At 40.0% G+C, this 16,498-nt stretch overlaps 1 protein-coding gene across 1 annotated transcript; it reads left to right on the plus strand.

The window, feature by feature from the left end:
* The first annotated feature begins 11,683 nt into the window (after positions 1 to 11,683).
* On the plus strand, positions 11,684 to 12,358 carry LOC135473438 (uncharacterized). Its single transcript, XM_064753288.1, has one exon. It carries the CDS (start codon positions 11,684 to 11,686, stop codon positions 12,356 to 12,358), a length of 675 nt encoding a protein of 224 aa, XP_064609358.1.
* The last annotated feature ends 4,140 nt before the right edge of the window (positions 12,359 to 16,498 follow it).

Below are 16,498 nucleotides of genomic sequence, written 5' to 3' on the forward strand. Positions count from 1 at the left end.
TGGCCCACAGGTCCTGTTCATTCTATGCAGGGGGGGCCCTGCATGCCAGACTGTATAAATATAAGGTGGCGATGCAGGTTCCAGTGAAGATTGCCAGTGAACTGTAGCACAGAATAACAAACATTTACCGTGTAGTGTATGCCTGCCAATCAAATCGTCTTTCGTGCGTGTTAGTCTCGTCGAACGGGCTCGCTGACAAATCCCCCAAGTCTTGTCGCGCCCGGCATGGAGTGTGATCTGAGCAAATACACAAGTCTAGTCTCGCGCCACTACAGCCGTCATTCCCGACCTCCCCCGCACTTAAGCCAACTTTAGACATGGTCGTCATGTTGATGACTTCGTTAACCCGCGATAACCTCATTTAAAATATCTATGTTGAAAAGTTAGGGCTTCAAAGTTGTATGGTTATGGAGAGAACATGATTTTGTACAAGTATAACTTCAGTCAGCTGTCACCGTTTTGATGTACTATACGAAGAAAATTCGCGACCGAGCATTTTTAGGATACTTAATTCGTGTTGTGGATATTCAGGAGGTGATGTGAGATTTGCTGGGATTTGATAGGATTCAAGCTTCAAGGGCTGGATTCGATCCTGCGGCGTCACTGGCAGCGGTGGCCGCGAGGATATGTTACGTAACAGTTGTGAGATTTTTGTGAGGGCGTTTCTCCTTCATGTAGCTTTATCTTGGACTAGTAGTTTCTCCGGGGAGCTGTCGTATATAGTGAAACATTCTTGACTATATACGTTGTAAGTCATAGTAAAATTATACATTACAACATTTACCAACTCACTTACACTGGTCCTTCCCTACCTGAATAATATGCACGGGTTTCGGCTGAGCGCTTTACACCGGACTTCCCTCGAGGCATTTCACACCTTATCACTGATAATGTACACACAAAAGCAGGGCCGTGTCAGGTCTTTTCGGGGTCTTGTCAACCATGCGTAACTATCTGTCCCAGGAGATCGGGGCCTACTGCAGATTACATCTCAGGGCATAACAATTTTACGGGGTCTTGTTTAATAACGATGGTGATAACTGAAGGTGTTGGACATCTCATTTACAACCAAGCATATGTGCGAGATATATTTTTAATGGCTTTAGATAAGTTCCATTGATGGATATGGTCCACAGGCAAGTTATTTAAAAGAACTGTCTTTGACATCCCTTTAATGCAAGCCAATCTGCTGGCAATATGCAGGGGATATATCGCCGTTGGAGATGTATGGTCCTTTGTTTCAAAAATCAGTAGATACTATAGCATAGAAAAGAAACTTGTAAACAGAAGACTGAAACATTAGTGTTAGCTGTTTTTAGACTTATAAATCTAAAGTATATTATGATAAGTCATAAAGTTCTTTTGTATATTCTGAACAGTGTTGAGCGAAGGAATCCAGTTCCCGAGTACATATTGAAGAGCCTTGTGAGAAGGTATAGTTCTTCCGTATGTACACTGAAAGTTTTTGTGAGAAGGTATAGTTCTTCCGCATGTACACTGAAGAGTTTTGTGACAAGGTATAGTTCTTCCGTATAGTATAGAAGAGGTTTGGGAGAAGGTATAACGTTCTTCCGTGTATACACTGAAGAGTTTTGCTAGAAGGTATAGTTCTTCCGTGTATACACTGAAGAGTTTTGCTAGAAGGTATAGTTCTTCGTGTATACACTGAAGAGTTTTGTGAGAAGGTATAACGTTCTTCCGTATGTACACTGAAGAGTTTTATGACCGCTGAGTTTTTGTCACAAAATAAATATATAATTTACTCAGTAGTTCTGTCAGAGTTATAAAAAGCTCCAGTTCTGTCCACAAATGTAAAGCTGTATAGTCCACCAAAGAGGTTTGATACAATTAAAAAGTCTGGTTCTCTGAAGAGTTTTGAAACAAGGTATATTTAACTCAAAGGTTTTGTTACATTTGATAAAGTTCTACTTGAATTGTTACGATTGATAAAGGCCTAGTGAACTCACGAGATTTGTTACATTTGATAAACGTATAGTTAACTCACGAGTACATTTGATAAAGCTTAGATCACTAGCTCAAGAGTTGTAAAGCTGTGCCCTTACTAAGTTTGTCACCAGGTAAAAAAATTTTCGCTCAAAAGTTTTGTTAAAAGCTAAAATGTCCTTTCCATTCAAATGTTTGGTAATGTTTCGTAATTTTTAAATCTCAAGTCCACAGATCAATTTGTGAAAAAAGTATATCAAGAAAGCTGTGTATAGTATACTGAGAGGGTTTAATAACCAAAGCATTAATAGACTGGAGGTTTCTGTGATTAATTTTCTGTACCCAGTTAAGTAAATGGGAAGTTTCATCGACCTCCAATTGAAGAGTTTTATCAGCAAGCACACTACAGTAGTTTACCGCGTGAAACATGCTTATGTTATCGCACGTTTTATGTTTCCAAACATTATTGTGTTTTGTCATATTAAACCTAGCTGAAATACAGAGCCATAAAAGAGTCTATCGTCTCAACTTTTTATCACAATGCATGGTGCGTGTCAAAGCAAACCGGAAATACTTTCATAACATAATTACAATTTGCATATTTTTTTCCGTTTCATTGGTGTCATCGGTCAGCCAGTGTGGAAAAAGTACCAAACTTTGTCTGGCGGACTACTTAATTAACAAAGCTTCTAACGTAAAGCGACATGCAGCCAAACCAGCCAGAGTTCAGTTCGAACACGCGACCTCACTGGCCAAGCTTTAGTTCATCTGCACTTCAGACCTCCGTGCAGACAGCTTGACCAGCGAAAGTGGCTTTAATCACAACGTACACACTGTGGTACACGTGCATTTGATACAAGCATACACTTTTCTGGTTGGACTGGCGACCTCATATGTCTCACCCCGTCAGCGCGAAGTAGTTCTAGATTATTGGTCAGAACCCTGCTCTGGTCAGACAGACACGATCCCTGACCGCTCAAACCTTGAGTCGCAGCCAGATTGTGCGGAGATAGACTTGTCTTGCCTGTCACTTCCTACATTGTCCTCAGCCATGTCCGCTTTTTTCTGGTCACTTTCCTGACTTTTAATCACGGAGTAGTTTGTTCAGGATGTCACATTCGCAGCCCTTTACCAACCGTTTTCTCTGCGGTTCGCTGCATTTTCACCTCGGGCTTTTCGCCATTCTTGAATAGCATGGCCGTGATGCCTATCTGTTGTATGAATACCGTGGGCGAATACAAACCTCACATGTGACAAATGTGACTGTTTTCTTCCGCAAAGTATAACTAAGAGGCCGGCTAGGGGTAATAAATTCGAAATTCTAACGCGCGTAGGATGCAACAGACAGTGCGACATAGAAAAGACAAGCAATCCGCGATAAAAAGACAAAACGCACTCACTGATCCTGTCATCAATCCTGTCATCCAGTCTCACAGACCCGGATATCAAATCGGACACTTTTGTGTAATTTGGGGTACATTTTTGCGCGATGAAGGAAACTCTTGAGTTAATTTCTAGGTGTACAACCTGTTCTTTAAATTTTAAAAGTTTTTGTTGTTTAATATTAACATTCAAGATCCTTGTCTTCGTGGTGACATAAATTCCTGTTGTTTTTTCTTAGTCTGAAAATATTTTACAACTGCGTTGTTTGTTGTTTTATACCAAACGGCACGCATGCAGTAGATACAGCTAAATTTGAAGGGAGATTTAACTTCCTGTACAATGTCTGAAAATAATCTTGATATCCATTCGAATCTATAAGGATAACAATATGTCATATCAACTTGCACGTGTTTCTCTTTAAACCTGTTTAATTTCATTTGGTTTACATGTGTATAATTTCATATTACAATTCTAATTCATTCATACTAAACTGTAATTTACAGTTCACCTAAATCTCTATTGTACAAGCATTTGCATACCTAACACGCAAGCTGTTGGCCGTACACTGCGTACACAATATGAACAGTTATACACTTTTTTTTGCACTCTTGTGTTTGCACGAGCACACAAGTATATATAGTTATCTACAGCATGTACATATACGTGTACAACACATACATGTATACATTGTTCACCAAATACTATTTGACACAAACCTGTGAACACATGGTATATTTTCACCATGTATATACTATTATTCACAAACTCATGTACCCGTATTATTCACAAAATGCTATTTGACACAAACCTAGGAATATGTGGTATGTAGTCATAATGTATACACTATATTATTCACAAACTCATGTACCTGTATTATTCACAAAATGCTATTTGACACAAACCTAGGAATATGTGGTATGTAGTCATAATGTATACACTATATTATTCACAAACTCATGTACCTGTATTATTCACAAAATGCTATTTGACACAAACCTAGGAATATGTGGTATGTATTCAAAATGTATACACTATATTATTCCCAAACTTATGAACATGTATTATTCACCAAATACTATATCTGACACAAACCTAGGAACCCGTGATATATATTCACCATTCATACTCTATTGTTCACAAACCCTTGAACACGTATAAATACATGTTTTCTGAAACATACTCGCATCTTCATAAATCCAGTTATAATGATTGCCATCCGAAGTCTTCACAAAATGTCCATGCACAGAAACGCTGAACGCGATGGAGCTTTTCTTGTATTTAGACACTTTCACAAATTTAATAGAAACAGTTTAGTTTGACAAAAATTGGACGTGAACCATCCGCAAATGCTTACAAACCCATAAGAATAAAGACACAGAGACGATCAGTACAGACGGTGAAAATCTAGCTCACTTTATTAATCCTGGCTGTAGCCTATTAAACCAAAGAGAGCTTCAGTAGATAAATACACAGTACAAAATAAACACCCATTTCACAGGCACGGAGTGTCTTGTGTACAGGTGAGTTGAAAAGTGGCACTTGAGAGAAAGCCGAAGAGGGAAATGTCGAATTGGGATCAAGAACACCTGGATTGTTGTTGGCTGTGTTTCTTTACGTATTCCAACAGGTAAACAGAGCTCTTGGACGTATCCTGACCAGCACTAACTTAACCCACCTGTCCCAAGCTCCAAACCCCATACATGCACACAATAACTCCTTACCTATACTCCTCACCTCTCCTTGTCCACATAATTTCAAGCAATTATTCGGATGAATGAAACCAAAAGTAACAGCATTTACACAGGAATCGTTTCGGGTTGACCCATTTGGAACGGTGCGGACGTTTCTAGACATGCCAAGTCCTATTCGTAAGGAGGTTAAGAGGGGTGGTTGAATGGTCCTCGCGCAGCATTTCTCTGTCCGTAGCCTATAGAAGGTACACATAGAACGCCAGATTTGACGTGATGTATTAAAGAGGTATACAAAGTATGGATAAAGCAAAAAGTAAATTTCTGTCTGACGTGAACAATAATAAGCGTCAAGGAGCTTACAATTACATTTTGTTGTGTGGATTGACATAAGTGTATAAACTATTCCCTCTTTTCGGTACTTAGGTCAAAAAAGCATTTCATTAGACAACCCATCTTCATTAAGGAAACTCCCACTGGTATAAATGCACGAAAATTCTATGCAGGTGCTAAAAAGGGCATATATGCGAAGGTAGAGAAAAGCTGACTGGACTCAGCGAGAGGTGCTTGCTTATATAGGAGAATCGCCATCTACCCAGTAAAACTTTCACTGAACTGTTCTCCACAGGAATCGCACGGTATTGAGCAGAAAGGTCCCTGCACAGTACAATACAGTGCTGGGTGGCTCACAACCACACAGTGCTGTATACCGTGCAGCTGTTGTGCAATGTTGCAAGATTCCAGACTGCGCTATACCGTTCAGGCAATAGCTGTACTGGACCGACATGAAATTGCCACACCGAAGTATATCACTGCATGTAGTTGTTGCCCCCATGAGTCGTTAATTAAGTGGACAAGGGGCAATGTGTAGTCACTATAAGTCACTGTATATACTGACTCACTCACAGCAAACTGAATGGTTTATTGAGTGTATGAGTGAGCAAATCATCGACTGGTTATACGGCGGAGCAAATTCCCTCTCAGAAAATTCGTAGTCGGAAAAAATTAGCTTTCTTTGTTGAGAAAATTGGTTTAAGGCTTAAATGAACTGAGTCAGTGGCACGACTGGCTATGGTTGGATGGATGGAACGATCCACTAATACGTGAACTGAGACACTGCATCAACTGAGGATTGAGTCACTGGAGAGTGGATTGAGTGAACGATTGGCTGCATTGCAGTACTGATTGCGCGATGAAAAATTGTGTTCACGGTAATAATAGTAATTTTTTTGTAAAAACTCGGGTTTGGAACTCAGGATAACCCCCGGTCCTGAGTAATGCGTGGATCGCAAGTGTTGGGTTTCATCCGCGGATTACAAATGAGAAAGTTGAAGGAATTTTATCTGAGCTGATATCTTGCAGTGTTCATACATGACTTTGATATCATAAACTTGGGAGCTGCTTTCTTAAACAAACATGCTATACCATATAGACCTGACAATGCATGACTTTGCGTGCTGTAAACTGTAAATCACGTTAGCATATTCTTTATGTAAGTAGCAAGATACTTATGGTTGATCGACTCCCACAAGGCTGACGTTGCGATTGTCGGATGTCTTCTAAGCCGGCTACGGATGTTATACGGAAATATGAACCCACGCACAGTATCATCAAACAAGTGTAATTCCGGGAATATAGCTGTGTTATAATATAAAAACACGCATAAACACCTCTTACATATACAAGGAAATCAACATAAAGGAAAACATTTCCTTCTGTGCATGTTGCCTTTCGATGGCGTGGGCATCTAGGCCCATATCCCTTACAGCGCATGTGCCTCGCTCTATACGATTGCTTTTCACCACTGTCACTAGTGCTCAAGTTTGATCTTTGAAAGCTGTTGTATGTAATATGTAATAATCAGCATAAAATAAACAAATCTCTTTCTGATCTCCGCTGGAATCATGTTGTGCTTACCTTAGTTACAGAGAATGCGCGTGTATCGAGCCTTAATAGTCCGAAGGATGAGACAAAGTTTTCTGTGTTTTCTTACATCACTTCCTGGCACGTTACCGTGAACCCCAATGGCCTTGGCGTTGCTCAAGATCTCTTTACAAAATTTGCCAGTGGCGGTAAGGATGTGAAGCAAACGTACAGAGCGGCGCATGTGCTGGTTCAAGGGAAAACTTGAACATAAGAATGCACGTGCAGCATTGATAGTTCACCATATGTTGGCGAATACAAGAATACGTGATACATGGTTGTAAAGCCTGCAATTAAATAAGAGCTTGAAAAAGTGACCCGGCTAAAAGCTGAGGACTGGTCACAACAAACATAACAGAAGGATACATATACATACACATAGAAGCGATCGGCAGTTTTCGATCAGTTCGGTACTTTTCCATTGATTCCAAATGTCTTCATTTTCCAGGAAAACCGGAACCGGAAATTATGCTGTCACATCCGCTTTGAACCAATGTAGAAAGTATATCTACTGAATGAGTATTGCTTTTAATTAATGAACTCTAATTAATGAAATGAAAAATCGTTGCGATCGCCAACATGGAAATTAGGCGAATCTAGAATGTGATCATTGTTTAGTCAACAATTCAGCTATTTAGCACTGATCTAAAAGGGCAGGAGTGCGGCTTTTTAAAAAATGAATGGGCTGGTAGAGGAGATGTAAGTTAACTGATTGATCAGTAAGGCATTGTGAATGTACCATTGAGCGCAGAGCATGTGCCAAGGGGAAAGTTTTCTATACAGTCTGCAAAAGTGCCTGTTTACTTTCGTGTTGCATTTGATATGCTGTGGAGACCGACTTCCTGTCCAGACGACAGCCTCTGTTTGCGACTGCGCACTGTGGAACCCGAGCGATCGGCGAGAATCCCGTGGACAAAAGACGAGGCTGTGTCTATATCGGCTCGAAAACCTGCGGCCTTTTTCTTAGTTTGATAGAAGCAAACAATCGAACCTGCCTCTATCTAACTGTCGTTTGTTTTTACCTTTCTGTTGTATTACTTTTGGTATTTACATTTTTGGGTATAGAATCTATACAACCGCAATTGTCAGTCGGGCTGGTCGGTACAGGCTCAGATACCCAAAGGCGCACGTGCTCGCGTGGGCACCTGTTCTTCGCTGAAGCGGCACAACTGCGCGCGAGGACACAGCGCGCGCACGCCCGGTGTTTATCTTCATGCTGTGCTCAACTCGGAGATGTATTCTTACGTCCGTGACCTTTCAAAGTCTACACAATCAAGCGCAAAATGTTACAAAGAGGCAAAGGGAGCCGTGCTTGTTAATATTGCCGCAGTCAGGTATAGACACAGCTTTGGACAGAGGGTTTTGAGAATGACCGATTCTGTGCGTGGCAAAGAGACGGTGACAAACAGGGCCGCCTCTCTATATTACCATCTGCCCTTACCGACTGAATCAAAGCCCCTCGATGTTCCGACAATCAACGCGACTATCGTGGCACACAAGGTTACTGTCAATAAATAAAAATGAACGTATGTTTACAAACGAGTTTCTTGTGCTTCTGATATTGATTCCTCATCCTCACTGGAGTGACAGTGTCAAAGACAAGAATAACTGTGATCAAGACAAGACTGGTTGTGTTCAATGCCAAAAGGTTGTGTAAGTCCAGAATGATGTGTTCAAGACAAGATTGACTGTGTTCAAGAGAAGCATTATTGTGTTGAAGGCAAGAATGATTGTGTTCAAGGCAAGAATGACTGTGTTCAAGACCAGAGAGGTTGTGTTTAGGACAAGAATGATTGCGTAAAGAATGATTGTGTTCAAGGCAAGAATGATTGTGTTCAAGGCCAGAAAAATTGTGTTGAAGACGAAGTCGATTGATTTTGGAGACCAAAGTGTGTGCAAGAAAAAAAAAACATAACCAGTGCAAATGTCACCATAATGAAACTGGTCTTTGCGAATTTAACTAATTAATTGTATATGGCGGTTATCGGTTGAGGGCCTGGGCTGTGATTTGGATGGAGAACTGAAACACAAACCTCTTAAGCAAAAAGTCACGACGTGTTCTCATATCCCTTTTATGAGTATACACGTGTGAGACTGTTAGTTAGTGTGAGCATGCAAGTTAAGAGTAAAGTTAAAACAAATTAAACGAACTCCCGCTACTTCAGGGTAAGCGGGAATTTGTATACCTGTGAATAAGTTGGTAGGTGTGCTAAAATATTTGGTGTAAATTCAAAGGCAGCTTTGAATGTTTTTTTTGAAATGTGATCACATCACAACATTTCTCTTGACCTGTAACGTCTATTCTACACCGCTTTTAGTTGCGGGAAGTGTGAAAATGTACATATTAAATAGCGATCCATGCTGTTTATGTCTACAAATAAAATAATTTGAGTTTGTTGACTTGTTATATTTGCTTCCTGATTTATATAATGGTGAACTGCGGCATGACGTCATAATACATGTACCGTAAACTTTTACATTTCTACGTCACGCAACAATAAGACACGACATCATACATACGCAGTTTTGACGTATCTAGATCAACTGCCAGGGCCTAAGCGTGCCGTTAATTGGTCTAAATTGTATGACCTCTGAGGAAGAGTAAAACAGAATGGCAGCATGAAATGTGCAGTTTTCCCCACGTTTTCTTCAATTTTTTTGGTTGACTCTGTGATGTTTTTACGTTTTAAGCATTTACATGAAGAATTAGACTGAGTAACTGAGATACACTGGTAATAGGCCAGATTTCACCGGTTACATGTGACCATTTTGCCAACTTTCACACTGTCGTCGCTGCTCTGCGTGGTTTTACTCTCTGCACTGTATATTCTTCTTTATATTGTATAGAAACAATACGTGAATCAATGACATAAAAGAATCCGCGAACACTGACTCCTTTAGTCGTAACAAGTGGGCAGCATGGGACAATGAAAACGATTTTTTTTGTGTTGAATAACTGATCGATGATCGATCAGCCTCGATCAGTCGTTATTAAGAATGTCTACTGTAGTCATATTTAACCCAGTACTCCTTATCCGCGTTGCACGTTTAAGCTGGCATGGTAACGTGCTGATATATCCGAGTTGTATTCGCCAGTGTATATACATCCGGGTCTTCTTTTGGTGTCGCCGCCGTGGGAGCGGAGGAAGTGTACAGGTAAGATATGCGGCAAAGATCAAAGTGGCCAGGTGTATCTCTTCAGACTGTAAATAGAGACGTAGGTTTGTGGGATGTGAATAGTATTATACACCCAGTAACCTCGCTCTAGTGAATGCTCCAGTGGCTGAAGGGGGTGCATCGGGGACACGAAGCATTCAGCCAGGTGCGAAACGCCGTTTACTTCTCTTGTCTCTATTCAGCCCCTGTTCACCTTAAAGCCAGCACCTTAAAGTAGGGGTGGGTGAGGGGAATCAGCCGCATGAGTGACACCCCGCCTTTTGGGTGAAAACGTATAAAAAAAACACCATACAGATGCCGCTCTTTGAAAAACGACTCAGAGGTATAAGAGGCCAGTGTTGCCCTAGAAGAACACTCACAAAATCATTGATCACAGGTCAACTTTGTCACAGAAGAAACTTTTTTTATGTAACTATTTGTTTTGTAGTCAGTGTGGAATTTTGAGAATCCGTTTCCTTGATTCTAAAATTAAAACAGATTTGTGGACATTTCAGTGTTGTATGCAAACTCTTTTATGTATATTATTTACTTACATGTGCTATTCGGGGTCATTGTATATTACACGTAGTTGCATTTAAGGCAAGCAACAGCTTAAATTTGCCATACCGTCGCAAGGCACGCACAACAAGCGAACGAAACCATGTGCTTTTTCTCTGTGTGTCGCTCTGCGCATGTCATATAAATGCATGAACACCCACTGAGCTGCATGTACATATATGTTGTGGTATACTGGTATCATTTCTGTAGGCCTTCAAACCTCTAATTATTTTTTTTTTCTTGCTTGCCGTGAAATTCGACATAAGCACTTATTTTCCCAGCCAAGGCTTTTCCCATTATTTTGATTTTGAAATCATTTCGGTCATTTCAAGAAGGTGTATAGTACGCCAGCGTATGTATTTCAATGTATTTCAAGCTCTGCCTCACTGGAGCACCATGGCGTGAATACATGAGGCTGACTTTCGGAGACCCTGTAAATGGACATCATACTTTAGAGAAAATCGTGGTCAATTGTGTCGCTTCCGGTAAAGTGGACACCACATCACAGCTGTGTTAGTTTGCATTGTGTATTCCTGTGTATTCCTTTAAGGATGCATGCATATAAAGAGATCTTTCTTAGATATATTACAGAGATATATTAACTGATTGGTTTGTACCTCCGAAGAAATTTACACCATGTATACTTGTCCTACTGCCGGGCACCAAACCGTACGCGTATATATACTTAATCCATATTACATTGGTTAGCGTGCTAGCGCAGCACAATCACCTTGTAGCCTCTCAACGTTGCGATCGTCGTGAGTTCAAGTCCAGCTTCCTCTTCGGCCGTACGTCTGGGAAGATGTTGCGTCCTGCATAGTGGTGGTGAGATTCCCTCGGGCTCTGCATTGTTTCTTCCTACCATAATGCTGGCTGGCGTCATATAAGTGAAATGTTTTTGTTAGTACAGCAATATAAGTTTGCAAAATGGGGAACACTTCTCGCTTTAATGCGTCGGGTCAAAGCGGTTTAAGCCATTATGCATTCCCTGCTGTTGTGCTGCTGTGCTTGTGAGCTACATCTTTGTGCTTATGAACTACATCTTGGAGCTTGTGAGCTACATCTTTGTGCTTATGAACTACATTTTAGAGCTTGTGAGCTACATCTTTGTGCTTATGAACTACATTTTGGAGCTTGTGAGCTACATCTTTGTGCTTATGAACTACATCTTGGAGCTTGCGAGCTACATCTTTGTGCTTATGAACTACATCTTTGTGCTTGTGAGCTACATCTTTGTGCTTATGAACTACATCTTGGAGCTTGTGAGCTACATCTTTGTGCTTATGAACTACATCTTGGAGCTTGTGAGCTACATCTTTGTGCTTATGAACTACATCTTGGAGCTTGCGAGCTACATCTTTGTGCTTATGAACTACATCTTTGTGCTTGTGAACTACATCTTGCAGCTTGTGAACTACATCTTGCAGCTTGTGAGCTACATCTTTGTGCTTATGAACTACATCTTGGAGCTTGTGAACTACATCTTTGTGCTTATGAACTACATCTTGGAGCTTGTGAACTACATCTTTGTGCTTATGAACTACATCTTGGAGCTTGTGAACTACATCTTATTGCTTGTGAACTACATCTTGGAGCTTTTGAACTATTTCTTTGTGCTTATGAACTACATCTTGGAGCTTGTGAGCTACATCTTTGTGCTTGTGAACTACATCTTTGCTTTAAAAGTATACAACTATACAAAATAAAGTATATTAAATAAAATATAAAATCGAAACCGAAACGAATTATGAAGAACGAAAATATAACGCCCCTGACCGACTTGTTTTTGACAAGTAATGTCCATCATGTTCTAATGTTTCTATTGATGACAAGTACTGTCACGAACGTTGTATACCAAAAGCCATTTCAAAGATACCTGTATACGTTTATCGTTGTGATGAAGGCATACTATATCCGTTCTAAGTCACTTTCGCTGTCTTCCTGCTAAGCCACGAAGCTTTAGAACCTAGAGTCCAGTCATTATCAATGTAACGGTTAACATAAACAGAGCAAATTTCTGTGCAAGAGACCAGCGTTTGTTTACATGCATTGGGCAATGTGCCCTTTAATGAGTCCCAAACACAGACTCAAACGTAGCCCTTCTCTCTCTGCTGACTTTATGTAATCGGGGGTAGGGATTCTACTTTAACCCACCACGACACCGGGCATGTGCTTGGTGAGTTCATGGTATTCTCTGTAGCTAACTGTAAATGCAAGATAAGCATGAGTAAATGTGGTTATTTATGTGTCTTAGCTAGTGAATGACCAGAGCTAACCATTCTATAAACCAATTATTTTTGGAGCATGTATTTGAGCAGTTTGTAGAAGTGAATACACTGACAAACGTCAATTCAACTGAATGATTAAACTTTTTCATTAAATTTTATCAAATGTAAATAGTTTTTGCTTGTTTTAATTATATATTAAGACTTGAACTTAATACAGTGTGGTTCCACAATAGTGACCTCCAACTACAATTGTGGTAATTCGTTATCCGAAATGTAGACTTTTTCCATACATAACAGAAAGACGTGGAAGGTGAAAACATTATACACGTAAATTCAAACCATAACAAGTATTTCTTAACTTTACCATGAGTGGTAAAATGATAGCAGTATTGAGTTGTACATGTTGTAAACCATTTGAACTATATAAAGATTCCATACCCAAATTACCTGTATGCTATGCTATATATGTATACATATATATATACTGACGACTGTGTTCGCTCAGCAGAAAGCGGTATATAATGGCTTTTTCCAATAGTCCCCCATGTTGGTTTAGTAAAACTGAGTTATACATAATGTTTTGGCAGAAACTGTACTTTGGAGTACAAACATTTGTCATAAATATAACGCCCAAGGTTTTCTTTGACTCGTGAATATAACGAAGTCTTCTGTCAGGCGAAATAAAACGGCGATTTGAACCACGTGTTTTCTTGCGATAAAGGGAGCTCAGTTACGGCTAAATGAGCCTAAAATAGAACCCGAGGAAAGGGTTACTCCCTACCCCACACTGAGAAACATGACCCTGTATTATATGGGAGTGTTATGGAATAAAGAAACACACCCGACAGTGTAAGGCGGTCGATGCATGCATGCAACACACAACAGTAAACAATGAAAGGTGTATCTACGCAGTATTTGTTGCTCTGGTTATTTGCGAAAGGGGCTGGCCGGGGCGTTATTTGCACTCTGTAATAAGCATCAATACGCTTTCATTATGTAAAATTATATGTAAAAAAAATTGGTGTAGTTGCGTTTTTTTCCGTCATCACCTGCATTTACAACTCAGACTGTTGTCTAGTTACTTCTTAGGTATATGTAGCAATAACGGTCTAATTCCAAAGATTGTTAAGCGTACATACATATGGGTAACGGCTTCGAATTTTCCTTGCAGTTCAGAGAGACAAATACAGACAAAATACTTCAATGTGTGAACATTGCACATAATTTGAGGTTGGAATTGCAAAGTATATGCTGGCGCAGAACGTTTGCTGTATGCGTGGTGTAAATAATTAGCATACGTTTATAAAATAACAAGTAGAGATTAGCCATATAGTTGCGATATGAGCCAAAATGTTGACCCTGTGGGTTTCGTGTCGTCGTGCGCTAAGACCCTTCGCTAATCGAATGACCCTGTTAAAATATATACTAGGTAAAAGAAATTGTTAGGCCGTCCTACCGATTGACCATGAGACAGAACGACTTACAGAGCTCCTAAATAGTGGAGGATAAAAAGTGGACAGGAGATAAACTGAAGATTATATCCTTCGTGCTAGTCTAAAATAGTGTGTGTAAATTAGGACAAAATTGGCTGAATTCATTGTTTAAAAGAAGAGACAGCCGAAAATATAACCATATATACATGTATAAGTTATTTCAGAAGAGGGTTCCATACAGACCTAAACGGGCACAAGCATTTTTTTATTACGTGACTGGCAACTCTGTAAAACTTTCTGTTATGGAATTCTTACGAGGCCGTGGGATACGCTATTTAAGAAAAAACCGGAAACACCATGTCGCGTCATTTGTACCCTACCCTCTTCAGTACTAGACTCGTTTGTCGTGTGAAGTACATTCATTCTTATTATTACAACGGAAGGTCACGTATTGTGGCCTCCTGGTTAAGATCTTGGGGAATAACGCCAGTTGTATTCCAAAACCTTTGTCTCATTGAAAATGACTTAAAGTACGTCAGTATCGTCTCGTAATCAGGAAGAAAACACTATTTCTACACTATTTCTACTCGAAATGGTGAACTCGGAAACGGTGACGTCACAGAGGACCAGATGGCTCATCGGGTCAGAAAAATATCTCAACCTTGATTGGTTAAAACTGAGATCATGGCGGCCGCTTCGATTTTCCCTCCGTGGACGATTTGCTTACTTTGAACTGCGATATCTCAGTTATTTTACATCATAAAAATAAAGAGTGACTTTTTAAAACTATATGTGTGACTCTTTTTTGATACATATTTACATTTGGTCCAGTGTTGTCTTTTCTTTTAAATATATACGACAATCGTATGCCATTCTTCAACCAAACAGCGATCTGCCACATGGATAACGACAATCCGGGCACTTCCATTATAGCATGTGAGCGCTCTTCATAAAAAATACAATAAAAAACACGATATTTTCTATTCGAGAAAATTTTTATATGGTTTCGCCTCACAGTTGCTTCGCAGAATAAGGGCTTCCACTGGTTCATTGGACTAAAACATGCATAACAGAGTTCTTCTCACCAACCGATTGCCACCCGTCCAATTATTAAAAGTCGTGGGCTTGAGTCCAGTTCTCACTGGTTTGGTTGCAGCCTAAAGTCATGATGTTTGTCAGGTACCTGGCAAAGGGCCGTTATTTCTTCGGCTTGACCGCCGTCTTATATCAGTGAAAATTTCTGTGATCAATACGACATCGACCTTTAGCCGAATATGTCGTAGCCAACGAGAATTAGCTCTTACTATTATTCAAGATACCCTTCTTTCCAAGCCGTCTATGGGGGTTTTCCAGGAAGGTGAAATAGTTCTCGTCGCTGCGTCTGCGCCACTAAGTCCGGATATTTTATCAGGAATACCTGTCGGTGCATGGTTAACTCCCCAAATCTGTTCGGCTTCCTCCATTCCTAAACCTTACCGACGCCGAAACACTGGTGAAATTTTTCTTAATTTCTGAATAAAGCGTAAAACACCAGTCATAGAAATCAACATTTATAAAACGACATACACGTATATTTAACAGCACGAAATTTCAGTGCGGGCTTGCTGGTAATCGTGAACGTTGTTGTTGTTATATGGTTGTGGTGTTTGTTTTCGTGAAAACTGCATGTACCTCGAAGCAGTTTTGTTGACATCCTTGCGCATTAAACTCGAGTAAACAACCACATTTTCCCAGCTTATTGAACCATTCCAGACGGGTACCATTTACTTATGGCCCAATTAGCAGTCAACTTACGTAGATTTTACGCCAAAACATTATCATCAATTTCACAGCGGCCTTGTTTTATTGGATGATAAAAGGGTATGATCAAAAGTTTTTCTGTCGTTTGACATCGACGACATTTTACTTTCACCTCGAACTACCTACGTTCATAACGGATATTTGAAAAGTAAATTGGGGTTTGTTTAAGTCGGGGTCACGCTGAGATGACATGGCGGTCGCTGTGTTAAGTTACAGGTTAGCACAGGTCATATTGACTCACCCGTTACAAATGAGGCATTTCTCCGTTGCTTTAGTAAAATAATGAGACGGTATAATTGTTAGATCACCGTGTTTGCATTTTCGGCCAGTAAGAATCCAGTAAATTAGTCTTTGATGGCAGAGATATATTGATTCCGTCCATCTA

The sequence above is a fragment of the Liolophura sinensis genome, chromosome 8 (assembly GCF_032854445.1).
Source record: "Liolophura sinensis isolate JHLJ2023 chromosome 8, CUHK_Ljap_v2, whole genome shotgun sequence".
Lineage (NCBI taxonomy): Eukaryota > Metazoa > Mollusca > Polyplacophora > Chitonida > Chitonidae > Liolophura > Liolophura sinensis.

Excerpts from the sequence above, each read along its gene's own strand:
- LOC135473438 (XM_064753288.1), top strand. The coding sequence starts at position 11,684 with ATGAACTACATCTTGGAGCTTGTGAGCTACATCTTTGTGCTTATGAAC.